At 40.4% G+C, this 15,406-nt stretch overlaps 1 protein-coding gene across 1 annotated transcript; it reads left to right on the forward strand.

Moving 5' to 3' along the window:
- Nucleotides 1-7,709: 7,709 nt before the first annotated feature.
- On the forward strand, nt 7,710-10,197 carry msx2b (muscle segment homeobox 2b). Its single transcript, XM_028595362.1, has 2 exons — nt 7,710-8,259; nt 8,785-10,197. The coding sequence occupies exons 1-2, from the start codon at nt 7,872-7,874 to the stop codon at nt 9,231-9,233; spliced, it is 837 nt and encodes a 278-aa protein (XP_028451163.1). The 5' UTR covers nt 7,710-7,871; the 3' UTR covers nt 9,234-10,197.
- Nucleotides 10,198-15,406: the final 5,209 nt, after the last annotated feature.

A 15,406-nucleotide genomic window follows, 5' to 3' on the forward strand; every position in this document is an offset into this window, starting at 1 on the left:
GCATCATGACTTTGCGTAAACAGACACGCCACTTTCCTAAAGCCAAATGGCGTGTTATCTGTACGCATTTTGAGCTATCCACGTGTATGTCTACGCTGTATACAGCGGATGTAAACATACACACCACGTGGCATCGCCAACGAGGTTGGGTTTAGGAAAAGAAGATTGGGAAAGACTTTAGTAACACAAAAAAACGGCTGAAAAACGCCACGCGCAGGACGCGATCCAGGCTCTCCTGGGTGAAGGTCCTGTGTTTTATCCATCAGCGGACTTACGTCCTTTCATTATACTCGCTACGGCGAAATTTCACATGTAATGTAGGTCAATGGCGGCCGAACTGCGTTGATAAACATGCTAAAAAGCGATTATGCGTCTTGATAACACGCCAAAATGGCATACGAATTGGCGTGTAATACATACGCCACTTTATGAGATCGGTCTGAATATTGAGGAAACTTAACATACTCCGTTCATTCACAGTTGTCAAAAACTCTTATTGTTGTTGCACAGATAAACACTGTTCCTGTGTGTAAGCACTTTTCACTCTCATATAACCAGGGTGCGTGTAACGCGGCCATAATAGCTGGGAAAGTTGTGGCTTTTTCTACCATGAAATGTGATTTGCTGTAATGAGACAAAAATTTATTTTAAGGAGATTTGTTTTCGTGGTTTAAGTTGTTTGTTGTGTGGTAGGTGGATTTCCCCAATCTCTGGAAAACTTCCCAGAATACTGTGCATGTTCACGCGATCTTATGCAACACACACACACACACACACACACACACACACACACACACACACACACACACACACACACACACACACACACACACACACACACACACACACACACACACACACACACACACTTGCCCTTCCAGCACTACTTAAAAACAATTATACCATTTCAGTGCATCTCCATAATAACAAGCCTTCTTGTGATTTACACAACGACCTTGTCATAAATCCTACCTGTCAGAAGTGATTAAGATATAGTGTGTCAAAGGGAATCTACATGGCTGTGAGAGGAACAGATGGCCCATGGCTGGTCTCTCACTCTCTGCGGAGGCTGAGAGTTTGACACGGAAACTGAAGTCTCGAGGCCTGTGATGCACAATGAGTCATAAAAGTCTGATGATGCTAATTTCTTCTGATCTTCATGGCACTCTATGATAATTTCCAAATATTAGCAGCAAATTACGGTGAGCGTCTACAGCGCTAACTCTTTGAATTTATACTGTACTTGAACTACAAGTTGCTCTGCAAGAGTTATATATTTACCACTGCTAGCGGTAAAGAGTTAAGGTATATTCTGTAAAGTAAAGCTCATGATTTTAGAGCTTACCTACATAGGAAAAAAAAATGCATACCCATTTGCACAATTTTATGGTGTACAAGAAAGGTTAAGATGTCGCAGAGTTTGAATGGGCCCAACTTTCCAAAACCCTTCAAGGTGTAATATTTTAGTCGTGAATTGATAGGAAGACTTGATAATGATGGGTTATGGTGAGGTGAAGCTATGAACCTACATTAGTGGGTAAGTACTGTACATAGACTACTTAGTGTTCAAAACTTCATCAAAGAGCAGTTCCAAAAATATAATTGCAGATGGCGATTACCCAAGCAATCATCACCTTCAAAAGAACACATTTGTTGTTAAATTGTTATGTTATGCGTCACCACATATTGCTACATGCATCATTATGCTTTGCTCTGGGCAGACGAGCATGTTCACATGCATGTGGCAGCGTGTTCCCTGACAGCGACTTGCACCAGTTGACACTTTTGTGTATTTGTGACATGGTGTTGTGTGAAATCTGTTCTATAAAGGTGATATGTGACATGTGTGTCATGTTGTATTTATCATTGTGGCTGTGTGACAATGTTTATAGAACTGTAATATTTCATAGTGTGTGTAATAAACTCCAACAGCTTGGCTGTGTGGCCATTAAAGTGAACTGAACCGAATGCGTGTATAATAATTAAGCCGTATGTGGCCACTCCACTGTGCGTCTGTTAATAGAACATACATACCGGTATGTTGTTTTGGAAGTCATTGGCAATCGACCTATTCTGTCATTTAGGTATGAGGGTGTGTTTTCAAAGCTGTCACGTTGTTTTGCAACATTGCCAGAAACACCCTAGTGCAACTAAAGATATTTAAAGGGAAATTTCACCGCTGGAAAACTGAATATATCTTTAAATTGGGTCACTTATGTAGTAGAAATGTGAAAAAAAAATTGAAATTGGTGCCTTCTAGGCCAAGATAAGACAGAAAATTTGTTTTTGGCTCATATGGATGAAAGACACCAAATCCCAGAATGCACTTGCTTTGCTGCTGTATGAGGCCATTCCCAAGCCCTTTACAGACAGACAGTGAGACGATCAACTCAACAAGTGTGTTTTATTGTCATTTCAACCATATACACGAAAAAACGTTTCACCGTGGCACAAGTGGTACACATTTAAAACATGCTTTTTTGGCCACAGCTGATACATTATCCGCACTTCTTTCAGCGGATTGATTGATAGCTCCAGAGTGAACAGAACTGTGTCCATGGCAACGCTCTGCTATGCATGCAACGGTGTGTTATCCTTAGCAGCGGTCTGTTGTCAAGAAATAACAGACCGCATTCTACATTAGAATTCAACCAAGCCATGTAATAAAAGAAGGCTAACACATAGCTACTAGCATTAGCTCTTGGGCTGTGGTATAAACATTGAGTATAAACACAGCCGTACATTTGCGTGGGATGTAGCTAGAATTGTCGGCATTTTACAGTCACAAACTCCACCAGCAGTTAGCAGTTAGTTGGATACAAATCACCCCATTTCTGCAACAGGCAGTCCGGGGTAACACTGCCCACCTCCACTAGTAGTCTTACCCGGTGACAGCAGGCTGGATTGTCCACAGCAATATTTCCACAACAACAAAAACACAGCACAGCCGTCTCTGAACTTGCGTTGGGAGTTTCGTTGAAGTTGGATGTAGTCCAGTTTGTTTAATGAGCGGACTCTTGCAAGCACAATTGGTGAACAGATGGCTGGCTAGCGTTAGCTTTCCACCGGCACACTCGTTCAACGTTCCCCACTGATGAGGTCACTTTACCGGCCACAGGAATCGAGCACCACTGCTGGTCTCCGTGTAGGCAAAAGCTTGCGTAGTGTGTCGAGTATTGCGTCCGTAATAAAGTGTCCTGCATATTCTCCGATGTGTTCCAATGTATCCCGGTGGTACGTAGTGTGTGGTAGTTTGAATGCACATAATTGTTGTTCTAGAATTTCCAAGACTGTATGGCTGCAGCCTGGAGCGTCCCATATCATGCCGTCCCGTCTTTTCAAAATAAAAGCTCGCGTCCCAAAATTTCCGTCGGGATGAACAGTTTCTACTCCTGCTGAGAAGCTAAGTGAGGATTCAAGATGGCTGACACTTGTTTTTTCCTTGGCAATCTCCGGAAAAAGCCGACAGTCCAACCCCCTTTGGGCTATGCGGAAGTGGCTCCTAATACACAATGAATACAGGCTGTAGTCTTTTGCCTCTGGGCAAAAAAGCCTCAGATGACGCAAAAATCGTCATTTTGCGTCATCTGAGGTTTTTTTCCAGACCCTCAATACAGAGATCTCCCCTCTCAGGGGGACATGAGGGAGGGAAGCATGGTCATTCAAAAATACTACCGGGGTTCTACTGATACAAAGCTTAATGCTAATCGGTGAAGTTTCCCTTTAAGGAATACCCAAGTCATAGGGTAACAAAATGTCTTATGGCTGACAAACTTCTGTCATATATCATCATATTGCCCAATACTAGTTGTAAACACACATTTTTAATTATGTGTGCATGTATTTGTATGTGTGTTGACGTCCCCCATTTGACCCCAATAGTGAGTTAAACTCCATTTCCAATTTTCTCAGGAGGCCTCCCCTGCAGGCTCACAGTCATCAGCTGACTATCCTGTAACCTATAGTCCAGGGCTGAGTCAAGCAACAGATTGCCTCCTTCTCTTGTCATTAGCTAAGTGGGCATCAATCTTTCCCGTTACAGGAGGAGGCCTCATTCACTGGCTTCTGAATAGATCTGTCTCCAGTGTTAACAGCTAATTGGCCCTGGCGCCATTGTAGCATTCAAGGTAGTCATTTAGGTGCATTACAAGCGGAGGTTCTGAGGGCTCTGAGAGAGGAGAGAGAGAGAGAGAGAGAGAGAGAGAGAGAGAGAGAGAGAGAGAGAGGTGGGGTTTGTGACAGTAATAAGATCATTTGGATGTGAGTGAAAACAATGTGATTACATTAATTGTGTTCATTATTTATGACATGTCCCGCTGGTTATATATATATATATATATATATATATATATATATATATATATATATATATATATATGTCATATGTCAAGAAGTTCATAATAACATTTTATTAGTTGTAATGAAATTGTGTAGTCCAAGCTAATGTTTTTTAAACTTAAAATTAATTAGTGATGTTTTTGTTTCACGTGTGAAAAATGTAATGCGACTTAAGTTCAGTACATTGAGCATCAATTTGATTATTTTGTATTTGATTTTGCACACATTTGCTATACTTTAAAAATAAATGGCATATTGTTATTGGAAATATATTAATAACATGATAGCCTAATCAAGTCAGGTCTTATAAGGAAGAGAATTAGAAAAGGGTAAATAAAAGCAGAAGAACTTCATGAGAAACTTCCACCTAAAACTGATTACACCAATTTACATACTGTAACATCACTGCACATTTTACATTTAGGTTGTTACTTCCCCAACTTTGTACACAGTAAGTATTAGTATGATGGCAACATTTGCTGATATGATGGCATGAATAAGTGTTTTAGTGGAAATGTAAATAGTGTGAGAGTGCAGCACAGCCTGCTGATTATCCCAACCAAACATTCCACCACTTCAAAGCTGCTGCTGTAATTACAATGCTCTGAGGTGTGCCCAACCCACACAACCAGAGGCTTCTCTGTCACACACACAAAAGCACATACTGTACGGACATCAGTGTGGGCACACACACACACACACACACACACACACACACACACACAACAAATTGCTTTAGCTACTATCAGGCTTACATGATATTATGGAAAAAAGGAAGTGGGATGTGTGGGTAATTTTGCAACACCCAGGAGAGAACCCCTCTCATTTCTACCCCTCCTCTTCCCTGCTTCCTTCCTTCTTTCCTCCCTATTCTTCTCCTGCTTCTCTTTGGTCACACAAAGTTGTGGTTGCATTATTTGCATGTCTAAAATATATTTAACATGCATATAATGTATACAAATATATATACAGCTTCCACACATTCAAAGTGCATCTAAGACAACATGACCTCAGATTAATATTACTTGAGTTGGGTATGGCATTTTTTTTTTATAGAGGAGCTGTCAGTAGAGGCTGTAATTTGTGTTAATGCCAGATAGGTTTTCAAAATAAGAAAATTATTAAATGAGTGCTACAGTTCCTGTAATTAGAATATCTGTGATTGGCAGTTCTCCTCTTGCAACAGGATTGAAAGATAATTTAGCACACATGCCAAGAATGTTTTTTTTTTTTTTTAAATATCCTCTTTTTTTAGACTGATGAGTACACTCTCTTTTTTTGTCACCTCTTTTGAAGATTTCACATCCGATAGGCTGGATGGACCTGTAGATGGATTTATAAATAATCTCTTTAAATCTCGTTTACATATTTTTTCCGGTGACACTGAGATCCAATGAAACAAGAACGAAAGAGGTACAAAAAGGATGGAGGAAAGGAAGGAAGGACAAAGGGTCAGAAGGAAGATTAACATGAGGGAAGATCAGGATTAAATAATTTATTAGGAAAGAGATAAAGTAAAAAAGTAGAGAAAAAAAGAAAGGAAAAAATCAATAAAGGAAAGAATAAAATGCAACAGATAATGATACTTGTCTTAACTAAACACAGCAAGGATAAAAAAAGGATGCAAGAAAGAAGACGGGAGGGAGGAAAGGAGGAAACGTGCCGCTGATACTTAGCCAAGAACAAGTTCTGTGGATAATGACAGAGAGAAAGAGTGAGAGAGCAAGAGAGGGGGTGAAGGGAATGGAGGTGGATCCTGCTGGATCCTGAACAGAGCTGCAAGAAGGAAAAGGCAACAGTTTCTCCCCTGAGGAGTCAGTCCTTTCATCTAGCCGCTCACTGGCGCCTTCACAAACCTCTGATTGTCTGTGAAATAACCCCACTTTAATAAGGCAGCAGTGGCAGCCTCCTGGGAACTGAGCTCTGCTACACAGTCTGACATAGACAAGTTACTCAGGCCTGCATGGCTAAGTGTTTACTGTATATAAATATATCCACGGGGATGTTGGAAAATATACTCAGTGTGTCCTTTTTTAAAGAATGAATGTATTAAATAAGCAGTGAATTTAAAAGGAAAATAATCTGAAAATCAACTTATTCTTGTGGGAGTGGGAGGCCGTAAAAGTTCCATACTGCTGTAGGTAGCACACGCACGCACACAGACAGACAGACAGACAGACAGACAGACAGACAGACAGACAGACAGACAGACAGACAGACAGACAGACAGACAGACACACACACACACACACACACACACACACACACACACACACACACACACACACACACACACACACCTTTGACCACTTACACATTAGCATATTAGGAGTGTGGATCAGGCCTTGTGATGTGAAGCGATTAATCATCATTCAGCAGCAGAACGGTTCCAATAAGCAATGGCATGGGTGTTAAATAAGAGCAATTATAGGCAACAGATAAGAAAGTACCTAAACAAGCATAACCATGGGGAAAAAAATCTTAAGATAATCAAAGGACTGTTTCAGATAAACTGAACAAGGGTGACTTTCTCCATGAAGAGTCAGGCACTTTCATCTGACAGAACGTGAAATTGTTCATGTTAAAAAAAATCACAATGAGTTACTTCATGAGGATCATAAGCAAGTTCATGTCTAATGTGCATACTGTGGAGAATGAGATCGAATCATTGGACAAGAAGATGAATGACTCGGCTACAGGGGTTTGTCTCATCTAGATTGCGTTGTGGCGCCTCAGACACCAGTTTGACTGAGCTCAGTAAAACTAAATCTGTTATTTAGTGAAGTAGTTTGAGTGTGACACCCTTCTTTAGGCTACATGCTGCACTGACAGCACACAACAGTATTGTGAGTTACAATAGAAAGTCCCAATAAAGGGGACAGCAAACAAATCAGAGAGAAAGATAAAGAAGAAAAGGGATCAGAGTTTAATCCTGGGTATAATTCTCCATAATTACCCACATGGGGCCCATGTTTACACATGCAGTCTCATGAGGTTAGATTAAGAGCTAATCCATCACTAAAGCTTAACTTGTGAGTAGGCCTATGCTGTGGCAAAGCTATTGTTTTTTTTGCCGCCTATAAGCATCTTATACTACACTAGACACAGCCCACTCAATTAATTGACTAAACCACAGAGGTAACGTGAGGGCGAGGGTGTTGTTAAGTTTTCAAAGAATTCTTGATTTTCACTTAACAAAATTAAGCTACAGACCTGTTAATCTTTATTTGACACCCATCGGTTCATGTTATAATAGGCTACTGAACATCTAATAGGAGAAACAACTAGGAGGAGTGAAACTCCTGGTCATTCATTTATCAAGCAACGTCAGTTTCCGACCGTCCATGAATGCAACATCTGCTCAGTCATAAACATTTCGGGCTGCGCGGATTGGTCAAAATTGAGCAGTGTCAACGTGATGCGTCTACATACTCCCACATAGTACTTGACAGCTCCTTAACATAGTGCTCGCCGGAGCGGCTCTCACCGCCCTTTGACTGTTCCGCTCGGAAGTTCGCCTGTTCGGAGAAGAGATGACTTCTCAAGAGACCTTTAACGACATGGGGTGCAGTTCGTCCGAGGAGGACAGTAACCGTGCAGACTTGGCAGAGAGCACGGCGGAGGAAAAGACATCTCCGGTGGTGCCGCGGCATCATCCGTTCAGCGTGGAGGCGCTCATGTCCGGGAGGAAGACCGACGGTCGCGGCGGAGAGTCCATTCGCTGTAAACCGGAGCGAGGCTCGGTGGCGGTGTCTCCTACAGGTTTAAACTCCGTGTATCTGTATCGAGAGACGTGTAGTCCTCCAGGTGGAGGCCAAAAGAGCTTCACGGCTGTGCCTTTGTCGCCGGTAAAATCCGAGGCATCAGAGTCCGAGGACTGCGTACCCTGGGTCACTAACGGCGCGTTTTCCACACAGCCTCGTAAGTTTTCTCCTACACGATGAAGCATTTTAAAACTTGTTTGGTTTTATAGATTTATTTTTTAACCAAATGCTATCCAGCAGCCTACAAAATCACAGTTAGGCTACCTTTAAGTTTCAACAAGCCTACATTAGCAGTTAGGATGAAGAGGCCAAACATCATTTTCCAGCATTTTTTGCTGCTATAGGATTCTCTAAAAGCTGTGCTGCAAGGATGCCTCCTGTTGGACAGTGTCGTTTAAAGAAAGGCATAAAATAAATAAAAAGCAAACCAGTTACTCTAAATCGGTTAATGTAAATATGTGTGGCATATAATAAAAAAAGTAGCCCTCAAAGATAAGTGTGTCCTGATATCTAACTTTCAACTTGAAGTCTAATTAATTTAGCCATTTTTGTTCAAGTATAGCCAACTGATCTAGTAGCCTATAAGGACACTCAAACTCCACAATAGATCAGTAGAATTCTATGAAAGTCAACTGAATTAATCACATCTTCATTCTAAAATCTTTATTGTTTCTTCTCCCAGGTCATGCAGGTCCTGGCTGTCCGTTGAGGAAACACAAGACCAACCGAAAGCCCCGCACTCCTTTCACCACGTCTCAGCTCCTGGCCCTGGAGAGGAAGTTCAGGCAGAAGCAGTACTTGTCCATCGCCGAGCGGGCCGAGTTCTCCTCCTCCTTGACCCTGACAGAGACCCAGGTGAAGATCTGGTTCCAGAATCGCCGGGCAAAAGCCAAGAGGCTCCAGGAGGCTGAGCTGGAGAAATACAAGATGGCCTCAGACGCTAAGACGGCAGCGGTGGCAGCTGCTGGAGGTTTACACCACGGCTTTACATTACCGCTGTCGCTGGGCGCCATGTCACTCTATGGACAGTCGTACGCTGCGTATCACCACCACCACAGACACATGCTGCCCTTTTCACCTGTAGGAATGTACGCTACTCCTCTGGGCTACAGCATGTACCACTTATCATAAAAAATGGAAATATCACTGACTTTGGTTTCAGTGTTCCAAAAAAAATGGACACAGAGGACGTGTGGCTGACATTTTAAAAATCAATGTTTATAATATATCTACGGCACAAGGAGTGTTTGAATCAACTTTCTGAGCACTTCAAATCAAATAAAAAAAAAAAAAATCTATTTTTTCCCACAGCGAGGATAACAAAAAAAAAACCTTAGATGTCCTCTTGCCCGTTTGGACTGCCTGTTTACATATGAGGAGGGGTGTTACTGTCCAGCTGTTAATACACTTCACTTGTTTACTTTTGCAATAATTGAGCTGGGCGAGGACTTGCACTGGGCACAATAATACAAAACAACTTTTCACTTAAGCCTTTCTCTTGATTCAATACAGTGCCTTGTGTTGAAAAGGGCCTTAATATCAAGACATGTATGGATGATAAGTGTTTCAGCAACTCAGGCCAAATAAAACATATCACTGAAGCATTATTTTAATTCTACAAAAGTGTCTGAACAGAACAGAGAAAATTGTTTCAGCAACTCAGGCCAAATAAAACATATCACTGAAGCATTATTTTAATTCTACAAAAGTGTCTGCCTTAAAAAACTGCTCTCCTTTTCAATTTTGAAAAAGATTTGGGTGGGAGGGTGTGACAGGAAGGTTTCACCCTCAAATTATTCATCCCAATGAAAACTTTACACTAATCTTTTTCGTCTTTTATCTCTCGAAGCAATAAAAAACAATTGACTGCACATTTATAGAGCGTAGACATATTCTCTTTGAAATAATTATGCTGGAAATGTATGAATGTCTCATGTTGTGTATATTTATGTGAGGAATATGGTACAAAAGTTCTGACCAAAAGTGTATTTATATTGTTCTTCCTGAAAGGCCCTTTGAAAGGGCCTACATTTTGCTATGCAGTTTTTGTTTTATCATTCAAATGAACAAATCAATTAAAGCCTTTCAGACTGTTTCCTTTTAAATACATTTTTATGTAAAAAAAAAAAAAAAAAATAAAAAAAAAAAAGTAGCAATATGTAAACATGTGCTTCTACGTTCACTTAAGATCTTTTGAAAATGGTTATTGTAAGTGAAACCAGCTGTGTTGTGCACTTTTTTGCAGATGCAGCTTCCGTGTGTGGTTTAATCTCGTGTCTGTGTTTCCCATCCATCCGTTTCAGACAGTGGTCAGTTCAAGGCAATGTTTGACGAACCATAAATTCTACCCATAAATTATCCCAACTTCACAGATAGTTCCCGTTAATAGTAAGCTGTCATTCACCACACTGGTGAGCGCAGAGATGCACTTTTATAATGATGTTTTGTTTGTACAGAAATACAGTGTGTTGTCTCTCTGGCAATCATGAACTCTATTTATGACCATTACAGAGTTGTTCAAATTTCACAACAGTAGCGTGAGAACCCACTACAGAATTCATCTCAGGTTGGCAATTAGGGGATTATCAAACTAAAACTACTGTCTGTGATTTTACATTTTGTCAAATCATTGTATGTCGAAACCTCATCAGCAACTAGCGGCAACATTAACTGTTCATTTAACTGGAAATAATCCAGAAGACTCCTTTAGTTTGCTTGTGGCAGAAGTGTTGATTAGCAAAACCTTCATGTATTTAATATTAGTTTACTTAAACACTAACAGTTAACCTTGTTTGAAGAAGTGCACTCATTTGTTACTGCTCTTATCCTCATCAGCATCATGTTTTTTTTCCTGCCTCATTAAACTTTATATTAATGAACACTGATGACTAAAGTTTGAATTAGCCAAATTCTACCAGACCTCTTCAGCTTAGTGCCGGTTTTCATAGAGCCGGAGGGCGAGTTTGGTGGCATGTGGGGCAGCTAAAAGGTGCCTGTGCTTTGTTGCAATTATAGAAGCAGCTTACAACTTCCGTGTTACTTTGATGTAACAAGGAAATCGTTTATAGGCAGCAGCGCATTTATGAGGTTCCCCTTTAATCAGAACAAGGCAGAGGGAACTAGCAGGAAAAGAGAGTAGCTTACACAGGCAAGCAATCAGCCTAATGAAGTGCAGATTGGCAGGAGTGGCTCCGAGTCTCTTGTGAAACATCAAGTTTGTGCTACTAACTGGAGGGAGGTTGCATTTCAGTGGTGTCTTTTCATTTGGAGGGTTGTCACTGGCGCTGCAGGGATCTGTTTTTGTCATTGCTGGTCATCTGACAGTGATTAGGCATGTTTGTGGTGTTGTAAGTTAGTTAAACCCATTGTGACTGAGCCCCTCTCTGTCTACAAGTCATTTGTATGTCTCCTACATCCTCTAGTGGCTGTTTGTAATACAGCATTGTGGAACAACCCCTTCTTCTCGCTCTTTCCCCTTTTCTGTAAAGGACCATGTGAGTTAGGGCTGCAATAAACAACTATTTTGATAATCGATTAAATCGGTCAGTAATTTATTGGATAATTTTGTTTAATTATTTCCAGCATTTGATTCAACACTTCTTGTACAATGCCCTTTGTAAAGAACTTGCAAATAAAAATGCAAATGTATGCTACATCAAAAGTGCAAAACATAGTTTTTTTATAAAGTGCACATAGCCGTTAAAGGCAAGTACAGACAAGGCCACTCCAATAAACAAATATGGGCATTGAGGATGCTGCCACACACTGAGAATAAAAGGAAAATGTCACTGATATATATTTCAGATATTGCTGAAGTTTCTGTTGTGAAGAAATATTCAAAATTTCAATGTGGAAAAGCCCAAAAAATAATCTAAAAAAAAAAAAAGCTGCTGTAGGAGGCATTCTTCAGGAGTAATAATTCAAGTCAGGCTATCTTAATGTTTTTCAAAAATATATATAATACAACTTTAACCCCATAACAGCTCATCTACAAAAATAAAGAGCTCAGCTCACCACCAACAATAAATGTAGAAAGAACTAGAAATGTGTATTTCGCAGTATATTCCAACTAGTTTAAAATATTTTCTTCTCTCTCTTTCAGAACACAGAATTAGCATTAACATTCTCTGTGTTCTCTTTTAAACTTCTTTACAGATACTAATGAAGCCTTGGGCGAGGCCTTACAGAAACAAAGAGAAACGCCCTGTGAGTTTCCATGTCCGTGTGTGTGTGTGTGTGTGTGTGTGTGTGTGTGTGTGTGTGTGTCTCCTTTGGAGATATCCCTGGAGAGCCACACAGTAGCAGATGTAGGGAAATTGCCCAGAGCAGGCCAGTGGAAGAGGAGAATGGCCAAAGCTTCTAAAGATCACTTTGGACACACAAACACCCTTTCTGTTTCACTGATTTCTGGGGAACTCTCTTACAAACAAACATTCACACACGCACACAATCACGCACGCATGAAGGATTAACATACAGTTGTTAGCACTTCTGTCTTATTTGTGTCTCACTAAATCAGTCGAACACACAGTGCTGTCCAACTTCTATCTGTGGACATGTTGTTACGTTGTTTGTATGCACAAAAATGGCGTAATGTGTTGTTGACTACTGGTATTGCTAACAATAGCTCGCCTGGCTAGAGCTATCCCCACAATGAGAAATCCGACTTGTAAATGGAATGCATTGAACTCGGGTGTGACGTCATTCCCAGCTCCGGCTTCCGAGTTTCGAGGTAAATGGAACACACTATTAGCCAACTCAATAGTTTGAATCTTTAAAATACTGTAGTCTCTCAGAAATAATGGATGAGCACCAATGAACAGCAAATGTGATGAAACAGACCTTTATTGAAACATGCACCATTCTGAGAAGAATTATTGATTTGTGTAAGCATGCTGGGTAAACCAATACATGTTTATTAAAGTATACAACTGTCAATGGGAATGTGCAAGGTTCAATACTGTTATAAATTCTCCATTTTTGCAGACTCTACTGTTTGCAGCATGCCCAAATGTGCGTATAGTTCTTAAATGAATACTGTTTAAATTGACTCTTGATACAGTTCCATATACAGCACATCTAAAGGTTTATGTCTGAATTCCAGTAGAATCTTTGCATTAAATGAGACACCTTTATAGATTAGGCCATTTGTCTATCTCAGTGGGAGTCCCTGCTTGTGTCTATGAGGCATTCCAACGAGAAATATTGTGACTGAGTCAGAATATGGCTTTGATTGGAGCACAAATAAACAAACAGATAGAGATGATTTTCCTTTCTGACGATTAGTCTAAAACAGGGCATCTTTCAGTTTGTTAATGAGCAGTCACTTTAGAAATGTTACAGTGTTCACACAGAGACCAACACACTAATCAGGCTTATAAACAAGAAGGATCAACACTAACAGTGAACTTGCTTAAATTCATCTCTCAGCTGTTGTAAACACAAACCCCAAAGAAGCTCCTGAAAGCACTGGTAAATGGATATGTGCACTGTTCCTTTAACTTCGTGATTAAGCTGTTGTGCCAATGTGATCTTCGCTGTTCTGAAACCACTGAGAACTCTCAGCTAATCATCCATGCGCTTGTTGAGGAAGCTAAGAGACTGATGCTGATTTCTAGGTTTGATTGCATTTTCATGAATGTCCTCGCATAAAACTTTTGAGTGGCTGTGATAAAGTGGTTAAGCTGTTCTATTCTGAGGGAGGACACATAACCCTACTGTTTGTGGAATCAGCAGTGGAGAGAAATGCACATGACTAATAAATTCAGTACAAACCGTGACCGGTATGTGTTGCAGAGATACATAGGATTGATCCCTAATGGAGATGGAGATTCCCTCTCAGTTGGATCTATATGTCTTTAGCTTTGTCTTTTAGATCAGAAGGCACATTCTGTCATTGTGATGTGGCAGTCAGCCTGAAGCAACAGCTTGGAGATGTTTGAAAGTGTTTTTCTTTTTCCCACTGAATGCCAATTTAAGAGCATTTCCACCGTGTGACTAATTAATTATGTGGAAAACCCACTGTAGGTCCCTGGCATTTGGGGGATTATTTTAGATACATGGTTTATCAGTAAGAAAATAAATAGTTTAAAAAAAAAAAAAAAAAAAGGCTGTCAAACACACCAGTCAAATTATGCAAACAATTACAATGGAGGGCTGCCAATACATGGCGAGACAAACAGAGTGGTCTGAAACTCAGCAAAATTTCATACCGGTACAATACATCTAACAAATACACAGTGAGTGCACTGTCTCAACTGACTGCAAAAGAGAACAACAGAAGCTATAGAAGGATTCAGAAAGTCTCAGTCGGATCCAAATGCATGAACCAAGTCAGCTGTTTAATAAGAGGGCTACAATCATTATACCTTTCTCTGCTGCCATTTAAGAAGACAGTTATTTCAACTAGACCGCCAACAGTAATTGTGTTGGAAACTTAAATCCTATAGATATGTTAAGTTTGCAATACAGTAAATGCAATCGCACACACACATTTATGGTATTAGCAAATCCAGAGACAAAAGAGAATGGAGACACAGAGATGGCACTCTTTTTAAAGACAGTGAGGATGAAGTCCCCTTTTTTATCCAGTAGGCGTCACTATAGCAACAAAATTTAGCAGGAGTAGCCTTTGTGTGCATCAATGAAAGTTAACCGAGCCACCGGAGACCATCCAAAAAACAAGCTGCATAAATTTGGCTGCTGTTGGCTGCCGCACAAAAAAACACAAACAAATCTTCTCTGAGCTGTTCTTATCTGCTATGAATTGAAGAGTGTGCCTATCTCAAGTTGTTTTGGTCAATAGTAAATTGAGATTAAGTGTGTCTTTAAAAATGCAAATGATGCTGCATAGGGAGAGTAAAACACACATATTTATAAACTTCCATATTGTTCAGGAGAATGCTTTTTGCATCATTAAGTATCTTTAAGTGTGTGTGTGTGTGTGTGTGTGTGTGTGTGTGTGAAAAAGACGGAGAGAGAAGATGAATTTGAGCGCCTCTACCTTTGTGACTGACATTCTCCAACCTTTTAACCTTCAATTCTTTAAAGGAGAAGGCAGAGGAGTTGTCATAGATTGAGTTTGCCATACATGCTACAATAATTACCCCCTCCACACACACACACACACACACTGAGCACCATTACTACATCACTAATTAATGTGACAGATAGAGACTGACATTACAGTGCAAATAAAGAGCTAGCCACACAGGCCACTGCAGTGCCCTCTCTTCCCCTTTTTCCTTTTTTTCAAAACACACACACACACACACACACACACTCCCTGTTGCTGTTACACAAAT

This window comes from Perca flavescens, chromosome 13 (assembly GCF_004354835.1).
Source record: "Perca flavescens isolate YP-PL-M2 chromosome 13, PFLA_1.0, whole genome shotgun sequence".
Classification (NCBI taxonomy): Eukaryota; Metazoa; Chordata; class Actinopteri; order Perciformes; family Percidae; genus Perca; species Perca flavescens.

What these genes read in the sequence shown, in the direction of transcription:
- msx2b (XM_028595362.1), top strand. Translation starts at nt 7,872, where the DNA reads ATGACTTCTCAAGAGACCTTTAACGACATGGGGTGCAGTTCGTCCGAG. An exon ending in CGCGTTTTCCACACAGCCTC is followed by an intron (nt 8,260 to 8,784) that starts GTAAGTTTTCTC and finishes TTCTTCTCCCAG; the next exon opens with GTCATGCAGGTCCTGGCTGT.